Here is a 15391-nt window from a genome sequence, read left to right as displayed (position 1 = left end):
AAAGCAAAGGAGCGGGACAAATGCAAAACCAAAGAGAGTGCAATGTAAGCCCGAAGATTAAATGGTTTATCCGACATGTTTGCAGTCAAACAAGTGGGATTTGGTGCTCTACTGTCAGCCTACAATGATGAAATATATTCAGAAAATATTAAATGAAGTGATTAGATGATCACATAAAAAGGTTAAAAGTAAACAGAGGATTTGTCATGTGTATTTTCAGTGGCCCGAAAGACGTATTAAACATGGCTAAAAGGACACATGCATATCATACATGCATGTGACGAAAAAAAATGGTCGTGTTTTGCTATAGCAACCGATGCCTCTGCTGGGATTCCCTCCTGTTCAGTCACGTAGTGTTCCAGTTAATCTCAAAGCTGTTGGATGAGGTGAGGTGAGGCCTCTGCAGACCAGTCATTTCTTTATGGAACTGGCTTCGTGAACAGTCCTGTTTAAACAGGAAAATGTGTGTCCCTGTCGCCACAAAGTCAGAAGCACACTATCGTTTAAAATATCATGTGGAAAATAGACCCATAGCAAAACTACACAAAAGCATATGGAGAGATTCCTTTTGGCCATATCGTGTATTTTATCTTTGATATCCTTTTATATCATAAAAAATATAATTACTGCCTTGCGGCTGTCTGCCTCGGGCCATCAGTCAAGTTTTAGTTTATATCTATATCTGTCCAGACTCATAATATATGTAGGTAAGTACGTGTATTTAAAATAGCACCTTTCACAGACGAAGTCACAAAGTGCTTCACAGCAGAAATAACAGTAGAATACAACAATATTAAAAGCAACCTACAATCACACTACACAACAACAGACTACTGAAATAAAAGCACTAGATATCAAGAGGTGAGACAAAGGCCAATCTGAAAAGATATGCCTTAAGATGTCTTTTGAAGGCATCAACTGACGCTGCCAAACATACATCGAGAGGAAGAGCTTTCCACAGAGTTGGAGCAACCGTTTAAAAATATATACATATAAAAATATGTAAAAATTTAAAAATAAAATTAAAAAAAAAATGATCCTGTCAGACATTTGTGTGAAGTTTTGTCACAATTTGCGTGCATTTTCTGTTATGGCCACAAACGAGTCACACTCACCTTGACCTCTGAACTTTGATTACCAAAATCTATTCATTTTTGAGTCCAAGTGAACATCTGTCTCAAATTTAAAGAAATTCTCTCAAGGCGATCTTAATATATCGCATTCACAAGAACAGGACGTACGTAAGAACGTATGTAAAAACAATCAGACAGGCAACCTGAAAACATAATCCTTCGGCTACAACGACTGACCCTGCAGTGGCATAAAAATCAAATTGACATGAATAATTTGTAAAAAAAAACAAACATAATTTAATATATTGAGTTGATCATCCCACTGTAAATCAAACTTTACACGCTAAACATTAAATATTTATATTTACCGAGATCTTCCTGTGCCGTATTAGTTTAAAATTGTGTGGTTGCATACAGATGGAAAAACGTACAAGTAATTGTGAAAAGTGTGGATTTGGGACACACTAACAGGAAATGAAATGTGCTCGTACCCTCCTTATCAATAAAAAAATGGAACAATAACATAATAAAAAAAAAACATTTACTCTCTTCCCATGTCCTGAAGTATCACAGGTGAACCTGAAATAAAGATATTAAATACTTAAATTATTTATATTTGCAAAACCTTTTCATCGTGTTGTGATTTGATTCGAAACGCAGCCAGACAAGGTACATGCTGTAATCCATGTTGTTTCATATAATGTGCACCTTCTCCTCCAATCAGAGTATTTTGCAGGTCATGTTTTTGTTTTCGGTTAACGTGGAACCATTTCCCTCTAACCATTGATGGTGTTTGTCCTCCAGTGGAATGAGGCTCATTATTTCAATGTGTAGTCACAGTTTCTAACGTTACGCCCAGGGATCAGGCCATCTCTCCATTAAGGAAAATCGCTTTGAAAGGTCTTGTTCCCCTGCTTCAAACACGCATGCATACTGTAGCGATAGATGCATGAACACACTTAGTGTGTACCGGTATTACTTTTTGCCATTTGACTTGCATGACTGCTAAACATTTGAATTCTAATGTGCACAAAACACAACCTCGCAGTTCATCTCTGCTTCGCTGTTCAGCCCAAAAACCAAGAATGTCGAGTTAATCATATCGATTCCTTTTGTTCGGAGTCCGTGGGGTGAAATGTGGACAGCACATGTGACTGACCTGGGACTGCTATACTGATTTATTCAGAAGGCAGTCAGTGAAAGAGGTCAGCTGTAATCCCTCCACATCACCCCACACATGATGTCCTACTATTTACTGACACACTATTATTCTTGAAGCGTATGTGTAAATTCAATAAGAATATCTGTTCCCTCACGTTTCATCTCCATTCCTCTGTGGCCGTGCATTTCTGGCTGTTCTATTTTCTTCGTCACTTCCCCTTTCCCACGCTGTCTAATCACTCATTCATAATCTCGTCGTCATCATACTTTCCCCGTGATCTTTCGGCCTGGGCTTTTTGAGCCAATCGGTGTTTCGTCCCTGTTCTTTAAATATCATTATAATTTGGTCATTCGGCCTTTCAGACCTCCGGAGCCTGAACCCTGTTCCTCTGATTCACCACCTCATCCTTCTGGTTTGAGTCATCTCCAATCTCCCCTCTCCCCAACCGGTCGAGGCAGATGATCGCCCACCTCCGAGGCTGGTTCTGTCGAAGGTTTTCTTCCTGTTAAAAGGGAGTTTTTCCTTCCAGCTGTCGATCATGTAGGAATTGTTAAATTGTTGTGTTCCTGTTTTGGGTGCCTTGAGAATTCTTATGAAGTGATTCTGTGCTACATAAATAAAAAGTTTTGACATACGCATACTGTACTCCACTACTTCCAGCGCCCAGGCTCATGAGGGCCCTGGCCTATCCCCTACAGTCAAACTGTCATTACTTTAATTAATCATTTTCCACTCCTAATAAGCTCTCCTTAATGAATTGAATTTGTTCTGATGCACTTCCCTTATGTTATTGCGAAGAGTTTTAGTTCAGTGTGAATAAAAATGGCAATAAAATCATATTATTCTGTCTTTAGGAGCAAAAAAAACCTCTGTCTTTCTTTGTTTTAATACAACTTTTTCAAAAAGCTGTTAACAAGAAACTATTTAATAACACAACATCTGTGGCTGAGAACTGACTGGTTTAAAATCCTGGTAAATTATCTCCCAAAAAATTTATGATTGGAAATTCAATGACTGATGCTTAGTTTACCATCAATAAATTGAATGAAATAATTCAATTCTATTCAACCTGAAACCTCAGGGATATTGCTAGTGTACCGAAGCCCTGTTTGTTTGTTTGTATGTTTTTGTGCTTATTGCCATTAATTGCCATGAAATATCTCTCCTGCTGGTGTATTTGCCACAGACGGAAGCTGCTGTTTTCTGCTCTCCTTCCCTCCTGGCTGTCAAAAGCTCTCATTATTTTCAAAGGTACATAAAGAAAATGTTTTCGGTCAAAAGATCAGTTTTTTTAGGCTTTTCATGGATCATAACAGTCAGAAGTGTGAATGAATACAGTTACTGTACATCAGTTTCTCAGCTTCTTCTGTGGAGGTGTTGATTATCCTGTGGTAGCAGACTTTGGTTGTTCTGGGCAAGATGCCCAAAGCAATACATCCTGGTTCAGTCATCATTACCTGGAAAAAATAACAATGGGAAGCACATGCAGTTTACCTATGTGGCTTCTGTGTGATGATGCACTGGTCAGTTGTCCCCAGAGAGACACCATACAGACGGTCAGCAGCAGCGCCCTTCTGTACATGCTCTGTAGGTCCCTCTCCGGCATTCTGAAAGAAATAGGATGGAAGAGAAACCATAGCAGTGAGTCGTACAGTATTTCCATCACATGAACACTCAGATATGCAGGCTGACTCACTTGGCCTTAAGCCAACAAGCTCCCAAAGCTTTGACTTGGCCTTCACAGGTGGTCAATTAGAGTAACTCCTAAATTCACAAAGCTCGGATCGACAGAGCTTTGACTGGACGCCTCGACCGCATTAAGGATTAGCCTGCTGAGGGCCACACACAACAGGGCATCCCATCGTGCACAAAATGTGGCAGCATACCACCAGGAGATTCAAATAAGTGCCATGACAGCACACACCAACAAAAGCCTTTTATGAACATCCTTTCACAGCAGCATTTAAAGAGGAGAAATTTCAGAGAGAAATTGGTTCCATATAAAAGAATAGTGGCGACCGGTGGATTCGCTCCGAGGGTCATGTGTAAGTCTGCATGAACTGTTCAACTGACCAACTGCACTTTGTTTTGACAGTGTTTGACCCAGTGGTCCGCTGGTTGCAACCTGCAAACTTTACTGCTTGATGCCACAAAATCCGACAAATCGATCCAGTAAGCTATTAAGCTTGCATGCTGTCAATTAGCGAGCGGGGTTATCTTCACCAAACAGAACAGGGAGAGAAAGAAACTTGAAGAGGTTTTTGTTCCAACTGTCTAATGCATTAGCTGTTAGCTCCTCATGAACTGGAGTTCACCAAATATCTCAGTAGGCACAGCAGTTCATGGAGCTTTAAGAAAAAAAGGAAACAATTTGCAGATGAACTTTGCTGTGTCACTCTCTGGTGTGAATGAGGCTTTCTTATCATACAGTCATCTGCACATTCTTATACCGTACGATGATTCATACTTTGTTGCTTTTTTGAACAAAATAAACAGATAAGTAGAAAACGTTAATTCATATTACATTGATTCAACAAAACATGAGGTTGTGTTCAGGTGTCATGATATTTACCGACATGTAGGGTGTGATGAGTAAATATCTGGCTACATTCTTGCAGAAACAGTGATTATTTTAGAACCTATTAATACATTGCAATTCATATAATACCAATTTAGAGAACAAATGGAGTCGTTTTCTTTTCTCTCCCACTTGCTGTTATCGTACTACCTGGGAGGTGAGTGATGCTTTTTTTTGTGGTCCATGTTAATGTGCTAAGCTCAGTAATCTTCATGCACTTTCAGAAGACTGTTGTCCAGTAATACTCTCCATCTCCATCTGAGAGTCCCACAGAGAGTGGAACAAGCAATCAGTGGCTGATCGTACTGCCAACAGAGCTGGCCTCCTCTCTCGTGCGAAGGCAGCTGCAAATCACAGCCCTGCTTTGAACTCTGTTCCAGTGCAGCCACTCAAATTAGTGAAATGCTTGGTTTCAGGCAAAGAGATCAACTCTTGCTTATCTGGCAGAGGCTTGCATATGAAGGAGATATTTTGCTGTGACTGCCTTTGTACTGACAGCCAGCGCTGGTGAGATCTTAACGGGACGCTCTAATTCTGCACAGGCTCAGACGGCTGACGCAATCAGGATGCTATGAGCACGCAGACTGTAGAAAAACATAGACATGGCGTCTGTAACATCACCCACAAATTCATCAAAGGAATACTTGAAGCTTGGGGTGTTATAGGTTGACGCTTGTTGTTGTCTGGTCATGTGCTCAAACCAAATAATCAAGCGTTTGGAGAAAGAAGAGGAGCATGGTGGATCTGAGATGAGGTGAAAGTGAGGGCTGACACGCCTGCCTGTCAATCAAGGCAAACTGTGCCTACGAATGAACGTCCACGTAAACCGCATTAATCTAATAATCCTTATAGTTTTGAGACAATATTGTAAACATAATGTCAAATGAATGACTGCATTTGTTTTTCTTGTGACAGCTTTTCTTGCGACAGCTTCCAAAAAAAAAAAAGCTTTCTGATGTTAAATGTTGGTTATGTGATATTGAGGTAATACTTTGCCAAAAAATGCAGGCAATAGGCCAACAAATAAGAGGAAGCAAACTTGGATGTGAGTTTTAGATTATTTAAAAAAAATGTTTTATGAATAAGGAAATACATTCACTTATAACAGACTTTAAGGAATCCCACAATTCATGTTGGTAAGAAGATGTGACTGTAAACTATAGACTGTATAAAGAAGTGGAGGTAGCTTCCAGGTCTGAAAAATGAGACTAAAGTGGCGGTGCTATAAACTGCAGCACCACAGAGGGCCAATAGGAGTAGGCTCCAAAAACCCTCCGGCTCCACAGACTCCCACTTTTCTCATTAAATAAAAAGTCCCCAAAAAATGTCCACAAGTTGTTATGGTGTTTCTGGCTTAAGTCTCTCTTTCTAGCAGTCCATCTGAAAATAATCCCGTCGTTAATTTGATTTTAGGCCTCAAAAAGCGATGTTTTTCAGGGCATATCTCTTTGATTGACAGGCTTGTAGCACAGTCAGGTTTTAGCAGTCAGTGGGCGGGATGTAATGTGGTCAGGGTTCCAATCAGATCGATTCAGATCTACCGCTCTCACCTCCCAAACTCGGCCAAATATATATATTTCTGGCTCTAAAACGTTCCGAACTAAAAAGATGGCGGCGGCCAAAATACGAACTCGAGGCTTCATAACGACAGTTCGCAAACCAATGGGTGACATCACTGTTGGTTGCCGCTCAACGTAAACATAACACTGTCTGCTTCCAAACTGCTTTAACACCTGCCCACAGTCACAATCTGAATTTGTGTGGCCTCAGCTGTACATTAAAAAACTACTAACAGATACTCTGTGCTGCATCTATTGTAACCGAAGTGGTTGATTTAATCTTTCCGTTGGTTCAGCGGGGACTGGCCAGGCAAATTAACTCCTACGGAGTTAGAAAACTCATTTTCACTTGTAGTCCCTGAATTTCGGTACAACACCAACACATACCGCCTCCGACACCAGACCAGATGAAGTGGTAACATGATTAAAAAAGAAGATTCTTCACTTCGTTTCACTTATTTGCAGTTACTAATAACAGGAAAGAGAGAAAACTAATAAATCTGCTCTGACAGCTGAGCCAGATTTTTGGTCGGGGCTGCAGGATGCCAGGTTTTATTCCAAATTTAAATCTACTCCCGCATCTTATACTGCAATTTCCATCTTGTGTCTGGTAGTGCTCAGGTGGCTTATTGGAGCTGGTTAACAGGAAAATTATTCCACCTGACTGATGTGACACTGAGACCAGGTGGCTCATCATGAAATGCCCTGAACAGGGTAAACCTATTTTAGGGATGGGTTAAGACAGATTTTTACAAGACGGCAGCGCACACACACATTAAGTGTGGGGATCTGTTTGGAAAGCAGCCTCGTCATGTTACGGCCCACAAGTCTTCCCCAACATGTGCATCTTTGGTTTCCTTTCATACATAAACTTTGTAGTAAATTGATGGCAGTTACACCCTCTTCAACTGTGCATGTAACGTCTCAGCGTACATTTGATGAAGCAACAGAGTATGAAAATGTGAATTTGCTCTCACAGTAGTTTGATTCTTGAGTTCTTCTTGATAAACTAAGGCCTAAAGGCCTGATGTTTTGTGACTGTGCCAACTTTTAAAATGCAACTTTTGTAAGAGCAGTTTACTGTGAACTAAACACAACACCTTCCAGATTTCCCCTTTTTAAACAACATAAGCACGTTTTAACTACAAATACCAACAATATTCATATTGAATCCACTATCAAAACATTAACCTCTTTAATCAATTATTAATACAAAAATTTCATTAAAATAATAAATCGCTGTAGCAACCAAAGTGTCAGTCATGTTTTGTTTAAGGTTAAGAAAAAGTTTCTGATGATGAACAGAGCACCTCTCCTCAACTGGTTTGTATACCACTATTACCTGTCATGTGGCTTTAACCTTTTTTTAACATTGGTGTTTTAATTTGGTTGTCTTATTTCAGTATTTATACATTTATCCACATTTGTCTATATCAATAACTTATTATTGTAAATGTTTGGTTCTGGTCAATGTATTCTTTGTAATTGAAAAGAGTCTTGGGATTATGTTGCATTTTAATACTGTGCTTTACATGAAATTGATTGATATACAATATATACATGTATATTTTCAGCGTAAGGTGGTACAGGGGTTTCACACTATTGCCACACAGCACCAGAGTTTCCATGTTCTCCTTTGTGGGTTTTCCCCGGGTATTTCCAGGGAGTGCTAGTTTAATTGGTGATTTTAAATTGGTTGAAGGGGTGCAGCTAAACGTCTGCTGTGCGGAGCAGACACAGGTAAAGGGCGCGAGGGGAGATTTTCCACTCATTAATTGATCGTGTTGACAGCATTGTTCTCTCGGACAGGTTAAAAAAAATACTGAATAAAAAAAAAAAAAATACTGAATTGGATCGCCAAATATACTTGGGCAGCCGCCGTTATACCTGGGCGGCCCGCCCGTGTTACTCTATGTGTGGGAAACACTGCATATCGTTCAAACCTTCCTTGAGCTACTCAGAGACAGGTGGTGAGCTACTGATAGCTCATGAGCTACGTGTTGGAGGATAAAGCAGGTATAGATGATGGCTAGATGTTTAAAAAGCAAACAGCGCATTCACTGTTTACAATAACAAACAAACCAATCAGACTGAGAAATATGTTTCCTATTTAATAGTAGATAAAAGCTGTTTTTAGGTGACAGCCTTGGCTGGCTCCAATATGAACAAATGAGCTAAATAATGTATGAACACCATATAATTAATTTACTGAGTGTTTTTCTCTTGAAACAGATGCTGACTAAATACAGGTTTCAAACAGAAAGCATAATTAAACCACATTAAACTAGAGACTCAGCTTGTAAGTCAATCAGCAGTCATTTTTCAATAACTTTATCCACATTATTACATCGGCATAATCATTTGATAGTAAATAGATATCTTGAATGCTTGTGTTGCATAGCAACCACAGTAAGATAGCACCTAAGATGTAGTAACCCTTGATCCCCTGCTCTTTCTATTATTGGTGATTCTCACGTTGTGAAATAATGGCACCTCTCTGATTGCAGGCTAATGTAGAGACATAATGGACACACACACACACACACACACACACACACACACACACACACACACACACACACACACACACACACACACACACACACACAAAATCTTTCACACAACAAACTTGCCCTCAAGCACCTTGCCTTGGTGCAGCAGCCAGTCAATGGGACCAAAAAGACAGAGAAGTGTGTTTACAACTGATACATGACAGAGTGGATGAGCTCAAGGTGGCTGGCGGGGTTGGACGGCAAAACAAAACTACTGTTGTTTTTTGTTAGGCATTTTTGTTTACCTCTTATCTAAATATGACACACAGTTGGTTGTGTACCAGGAGTCAAGCCTGAGGCCAAGCCTCCCCTCAGTCACACAAACAGCTATTACACTGACACGAAAAATATGTGCAGAATTACAGAGTCTCCTGAAACACAGTAAATCACTCCACTTCAATAAATCTTAAGTTTGGGAGCTGTTGAACGGTAGAACTCAGACTTTATTTATTATATATTATATGACACACTTTATGTCTACAGTGCTGTTCCCGATGGAATTAATTTAAACGCTTTAGTAGCTTTAGAGTTGTTAAAACCATCCAGTTTCACAATATCTGCAGCGTTGTACCTAAGTACCGCATGTTATTAAAACATTTTAGGTAGTTCTTCTTTACCCGAGTCGTAAGTTTTCAGAGTTTGACCTGAGGGATGTTCTGAGGTACATAATGTACTGCTGTTAGCAAATACGTAACCCAATTATTTTTTTATTAAGTAGTTTAGTGAATCACTTTGTCAAAACACCATTATATGCTCTTACTGTATGACACAGCTGTATACAGCACTTGTAATGTCGGGTTTACCTGTCAGTGGTGAACTGCTGGAGATACCTCATTTAATGGAGGTGTGAAATGAATGCTTACAGTATCTTTACGATGAAGATAATTAATTTTGCTTTCATCTTCTCTGGCATATGTCTGAAATGCAGTTGTTTCTCGTTTTTAAACCTCTCTCTTGATAACAACGATGAGTTGAAATGCAGAAAACAGACGCAGCAGATCCAAAGCGCTGCTGGAACGCCTGCTTAACAAAAGGATTGTAATGACAGGATGAGGGGAAAAGTGTGCTGCTAAATCCCAAGATGAATGGATTGAGGGAATGGCCATTTCCATAAAGTGATGGAATTTGCTCCGAGCTTGGTTTTGTACCCACAAATCCCGAGCAATCCCACGGATAACTAGAAAGAAGAAAAAGATTTGAACGTTACACAACGGACTGCTGAGAAAAAAAAAAAAAAAAAAAAGTCACAAGTGACAGATGAGCTTCACACAGCCTGTCAGCGACAGCTTTACCTCAGCAGGACTGATTACCTGACAAAATTCTAACTTCTCAGGGAATAGTGCAGGCATGTAATCAAATGCACAATTAACATGGCAGCATATGGCTCAGTTGGCAGTCAAGTGCATGTTGATGTAAGTATGTAAATACAACAGCATCATATAAAAGGAGGGGCTGCAAAATCCAATAAATTTAATAAAAAATGTGTTCAACTTGCAGGTTTGAGCTCATGATAAACAGAAAGATGAGACAATAATATTACATTTTTATTCTTTTTTGTCAATTTAATAATTATCCTTAATATAAGGCCAAATATTTGCAGTATGGCATTGGCAATTGTTTTTACATCACACCCAAGTAACTACAGATGGAAATCATTTGGTTTTAGATCATGGTTACTTTTCTTTATAGAAGAGCATAATTTGCACTTTCAGTTTCAGTTTAAGAAATTGTGAGCTAATCTACATGTTGATAAATCAATTTTAGCCTGTGCTCACAGCAAACTTTACAAAACAGTGGCGACTATTTTGCCTCTCAGACAACATACATGCTGTTCTATAATTTTTAGTGGAGTTTGTTGGGTAATATGCGGCCTAATACTGCAGGAAAGTCCTATTGGCTAAAAAATAAAGTACTTCTTTATACTTTTAGGCCAAAATATGAACAACTGTAAATACAAACATAGACAAGAACTAAAGCGCAGTCAAGGAAGATGCACTTTACAGTACAGATGGTAATATAACAATAAACGTAATGAAAAGAGAAAAAAGGCAGAGAACAATATGTAGTATTTTGGAAAGATGTCTGAATTCAGTGAATATTATGTAGCCAAGTTTGTGTGTCAAGCTCCTTTAGTTGTGTTTTTCGACCAATCAATTACAGCTTGTCCCACTGTGCTTTCAGGGAGAACAACGACAGTGTTTGAAGACCTTTATGTTCACACTATTTAAGAATGGCTCCGACAACTGGTGAACAAACTGCCCTCCAGTCACACTATTTTTTGGACCGTGAATTTGTGGGTATGAATGTATGTTATTTAGATAGGAAGATAAAGGAGCAAGATATTTCTGGTTCAATAACTAGCCACAATCAAACTCTATGTGACTCGCCGGCTCCCATTGTGTCTAATGCTGATAGAGAAAAACGGAGATATGAAAAACAGCAGTAAATTTAGTGGGCAGGGGTGGAGGACTGTGGCCTCGTTCCAGCATTTACTCCCCGCTGGGCTTGATGTGGTGTTATTTTGGAAGCGGCAGACCAGAGGAGGCCGAGTACTTAGTTCCAGAAGCCAACATTAGGCTCAGACCTGTTGGAAAACATCCCCTCCGGTGCAGAGGCAGAGGTCGTCTCAGTGGAGCTGCAGAACTCTGACACACTTGGCTAGTCCCTCTATCTCGCTCTGTCCCTCTCTATCTCTCTATCTCCTACGCTGCTGTGGTTCAGCGAAGGTCTACTCGCTTCTGACTCATCCTGTGTCCGCACAGCATGTTCTGTGCCACCGGACACACGGTACAACGCAGCAGGGATCAGATAGCTGTCCTATTGCATCATCACACTGCACGGGCACGAGGGAACACAGGCAGAGTCGGCCACTGCAAGTTCAAACTGGAAGTTTACCATAAGAGCGCTGCCCTTTGTTTTGTTTTTTATCGAGTCACATTTTATGTAAATAAGGCAAACTGCATTCAGCACACTCTACATCTCCATCCAAGTATCAAAAGGGAGAAATTAATTATTGACTGACTTTACAGTTACATTAATATTTATAAGTCACCATTCAGGACTTTTTAATATGCAACAATGAGATTAACATGTCCTCCTGAAACGCCTTAAAGATTAAAACAAACGGTTCCATCCTCAAATTATAAAATGGTCACACTGTATTTTACTTCCCTCTATTCAGCATTAATAAGCACTACGTAACCTGCTAATAATAGTTTATAACATTATAATTAATTCAACATTATAACAGTCAAGGGTGGGGTGAGTAGCCCCACACTGTAGTAAACTAAAAGTACTGTTGCTTTGTAAAAACAAGTAAAAGTAGTCAAATAATTACTTCAGTTAAAGCACAGAGTAACGAATAACGTGGGAAAAACTGCCCAGGTCTTTCAATTGATGCAGATTTTCCTGACGCCGCCTCTCAGTCGTCGTCCTCAGTGAAAGGTAAAGACGTCCACCAGTGTTTACACATTATTTGTTTACATACACTGTACATCTTACAACATAAAACAGAAGTAATTGTTTTTGGTGCCAAGGAAGAACGATTGAAAGTCAGCGCTCAGCTTCAATCACTGATGCTGAAAAAACACAAACCGAGCCAGAAATCTCGGTGTAGTCATGGATTCAGACCTCAATCTGAACAGCTATATTAAGACAATTACAAAATCAGCCTGCTATCACCTGAAGAACATATCGAGGATTAGAGGACTTATGTCACAACAGGATTTTGAAAAACTTGTCCGTGCATTTATGTTCAGTAGACTCGACTACTGTAACGGTGTGTTCACCGGTCTCTCTAAAAAGTCAACCAGACAGCTGCAGCTGATTCAGAACGCTGCAGCTCGAGTCCTCACTAAGACCAAGAAAGTAAATCACATCACTCCAGTTCTGAGGTCTTTAAACTGGCTTACTGTCCAACAAAAAAAAAAATCGACTTTAAAATACTTCTGTTGGTTTATAAAGCATTTCTGATCTGCTGCTACCTTATGAACCATCCCGACCCTTCAGGTCGTCTCCTTTCTGTTCCCAGAGTCAGAACTAAACATGAAGAAGCAGCGTTCAGTTTTTATGCTCCACATATCTGGAACAAACTCCCAGAAAGCTGCAGGTCTGCTGAGACCCTCAGCTCCTTTAAATCAAGATTGAAGATTTTTCTTTTTGCTGCTGCCTTTAATTGAACCAGATGTAAGGATGTTGATTAATTTCTTGCATTTCTGCATCTTACTACTGTATTTTATTTCTTAAATTGGACTGTAACTTTTATGACTGTTTTTAGCTTGTTTAATTTCTTAATGACTGTTTTTAATGTTTTAATCACTGTTCTTAATTGTTTTTAATGTCCTTTTCTTTTGCGTTATGTTTTGATGCTTTTAATGTTTTTTATGTGAAGCACTTTGAATTGCCTTGTTGTTGAAATGTACTATAAAGATAAACTTGCCTTGCCTTGCTTACACAGAAGGAGTCACACACACAGGCAGACCATTCGCCTGATTAAAGCGATTCATAAAACTATGTAATCCACAACAGTGTGATATATGAGGTCAGTGTGTTGAAACATTTCTCAGCCAATTAAGAATATTGTTGTCTGATATCAGATGGCCCATTTAGGCTCATTAGGGGATAATGAGGTGACGTTTCACCGTGATTTATCTGCTAAATATGAATGTGCTCGCCTCTTCAGTTTACCCTGAAAAGACCTTCTGTGGTTGAAACATTTCCACGTCTCGCCGCGGGACGCTGCGTGACAGATAAACACTGTTAGCTGCAGTATTTACATGAGGAGGAGCAGTGGTACTTCGGAAGCGCAATATAGGCTACTGTGTGTATACAGTATTAAACTCATTAGCGCAAACACAACAGAGACCACTTTGCTCCGTCAGTTCAATGTCAGTGCGGTTCTGTGATGTACTGACCTCAGACCAGTGTTTACTCATCCTCTTGCAGCCCTCTGCGCTTGTGGTCTGTTAATAAGAGCTCCCAGCGTCAGTGGAAAAAGGAAAAAAAAAGGGTCATCTGGATCTCCTGTTGTAAACTTCAGCCATTATTGTGCTGCGATACAATCGCAGAGCGCCAGCAGACCTGGGATCACAGACATCTCTTTTCACAGAATGTGCACGAACGCACAAGGTCAGAAATGTAGCCAATTAATACATAGAAGTAAAACTACATATATTTTTCTCCAAAAAAAAATCTACTCAAGTCAGGGTAAAAAGTAAGCTGCATAAAAACTTCTCCACAAAGTACAATTAACTTATAAAAGAAACTCAGTAACATGAAGGGAGTGAATATAACTCACCCACCTCTGGTGTAGCAGCTATTATGTAGTCGATCTATCAACCTTCAAGCTGAAAGTTTTAAACACAACGGTTTCAAACTCAGCTGTGAGTAATTTGTACATGTGCAGCAAAAGTTAATAAAAAGTTCAGGAATATTTTATAACTAAAAGGCTTTCTTTCAGGAGTGTCATTATATATCAGTACATAAGATAACAGCTGATATACTGTAGTATCTATTAGTCATTCAACTGTTTGTACAACAGTTACATATTGGGGTGTGTTACTGCCATAAATCCAGGACATGCTCTTTCAATTTGAAAGCATGATTTCTTGTTTTCACAGTAAAATATTGTAAAATTCTCTCTCAAAAAACTTCCCTCAGACTCAAATAGTCGACTTGAAGAGCTCTCTTTATGTCTGCACTCAGTTTTCCTGTGCTCCAGTTTAATCCCTCCACCTCGCACTCAGACTTTTTCCGTGCTCGTGCAAAAATCCTGAACTCGGCTCTACAAGAAATTCACCAACCAATCGAATGCCAGGTATGACGTTGACCAATAAAATCGTGACTGCCTCCTTAGGGGTGCACTCGCTTTACGTCTGGCAGCATCCTTTACGGGCGGTTACCGTTTAAATAGTCATCTGGCCCTCCGGGGCCTTATTAAATGAACTTAGCTGATTTTCTTTGAAGGACTTTTTGAGTTGATTGATGTATCAGGGTCTGTATTTTTTCTAAAATAGCTACATAAAAACTTACATAAAATCTTTATATTCAATGTAAATACACACCATATAAGATATAAATAGATTTAATTTTGCGGTTAACTGTTTCTAAATACTAAATGAAGTAATCAAAGAAAAGTATTTGCCACATATTTTTGCTGTTTGTAATATGAAAGGCTTGCTTCATGAGTCTAGTAGAAGTCAGCTCTTCATTGCCAACAGAGTACTTCTAAGTTAATAACTGGTGCAATATACAAGGTTACAGTTTTGATTTTCTGAGGTTTGAATCTCTAATTTGTACCATTGTATGAGTGAGGATCCTTTTCATAAATACTGGCACAGCTGCCAAAGAATAATAAAATTCAAAACCTAAAACCCATTCAGAATTCAGAAACCAAATTATGGTGATAAATGCGGTCTTGGCTGCATCAACATTTCGCTAACACAGAATTTATGATCTTGTGGATACGT

General features: G+C 39.4%; 1 protein-coding gene across 2 annotated transcripts in view; it reads right to left on the bottom strand.

Annotated features, from left to right (window-relative positions):
• The window catches only part of tafa3a (TAFA chemokine like family member 3a), an 89398-nt gene that overhangs the window by 33351 nt on the left and 40656 nt on the right, over positions 1 to 15391 (bottom strand). For both annotated transcript variants that reach the window (XM_069148342.1, XM_069148333.1), the window contains one exon: positions 3730 to 3842. In XM_069148342.1, coding sequence (XP_069004443.1) covers positions 3730 to 3841 — 112 coding nt within the window. In that variant the 5' untranslated portion in view covers position 3842. The remainder of the gene's footprint in view (positions 1 to 3729; positions 3843 to 15391) is intronic.

Source organism: Embiotoca jacksoni, unplaced genomic scaffold (assembly GCF_022577435.1).
Source record: "Embiotoca jacksoni isolate LCO1_2020_lvr unplaced genomic scaffold, fEmbJac1.0.p SCAF_1, whole genome shotgun sequence".
In the NCBI taxonomy this organism is placed as follows: domain Eukaryota; kingdom Metazoa; phylum Chordata; class Actinopteri; family Embiotocidae; genus Embiotoca; species Embiotoca jacksoni.
The sequence above is the reverse complement of the archived record's forward strand: the minus strand, read 5'-3'. Positions and strand labels throughout refer to the sequence as shown.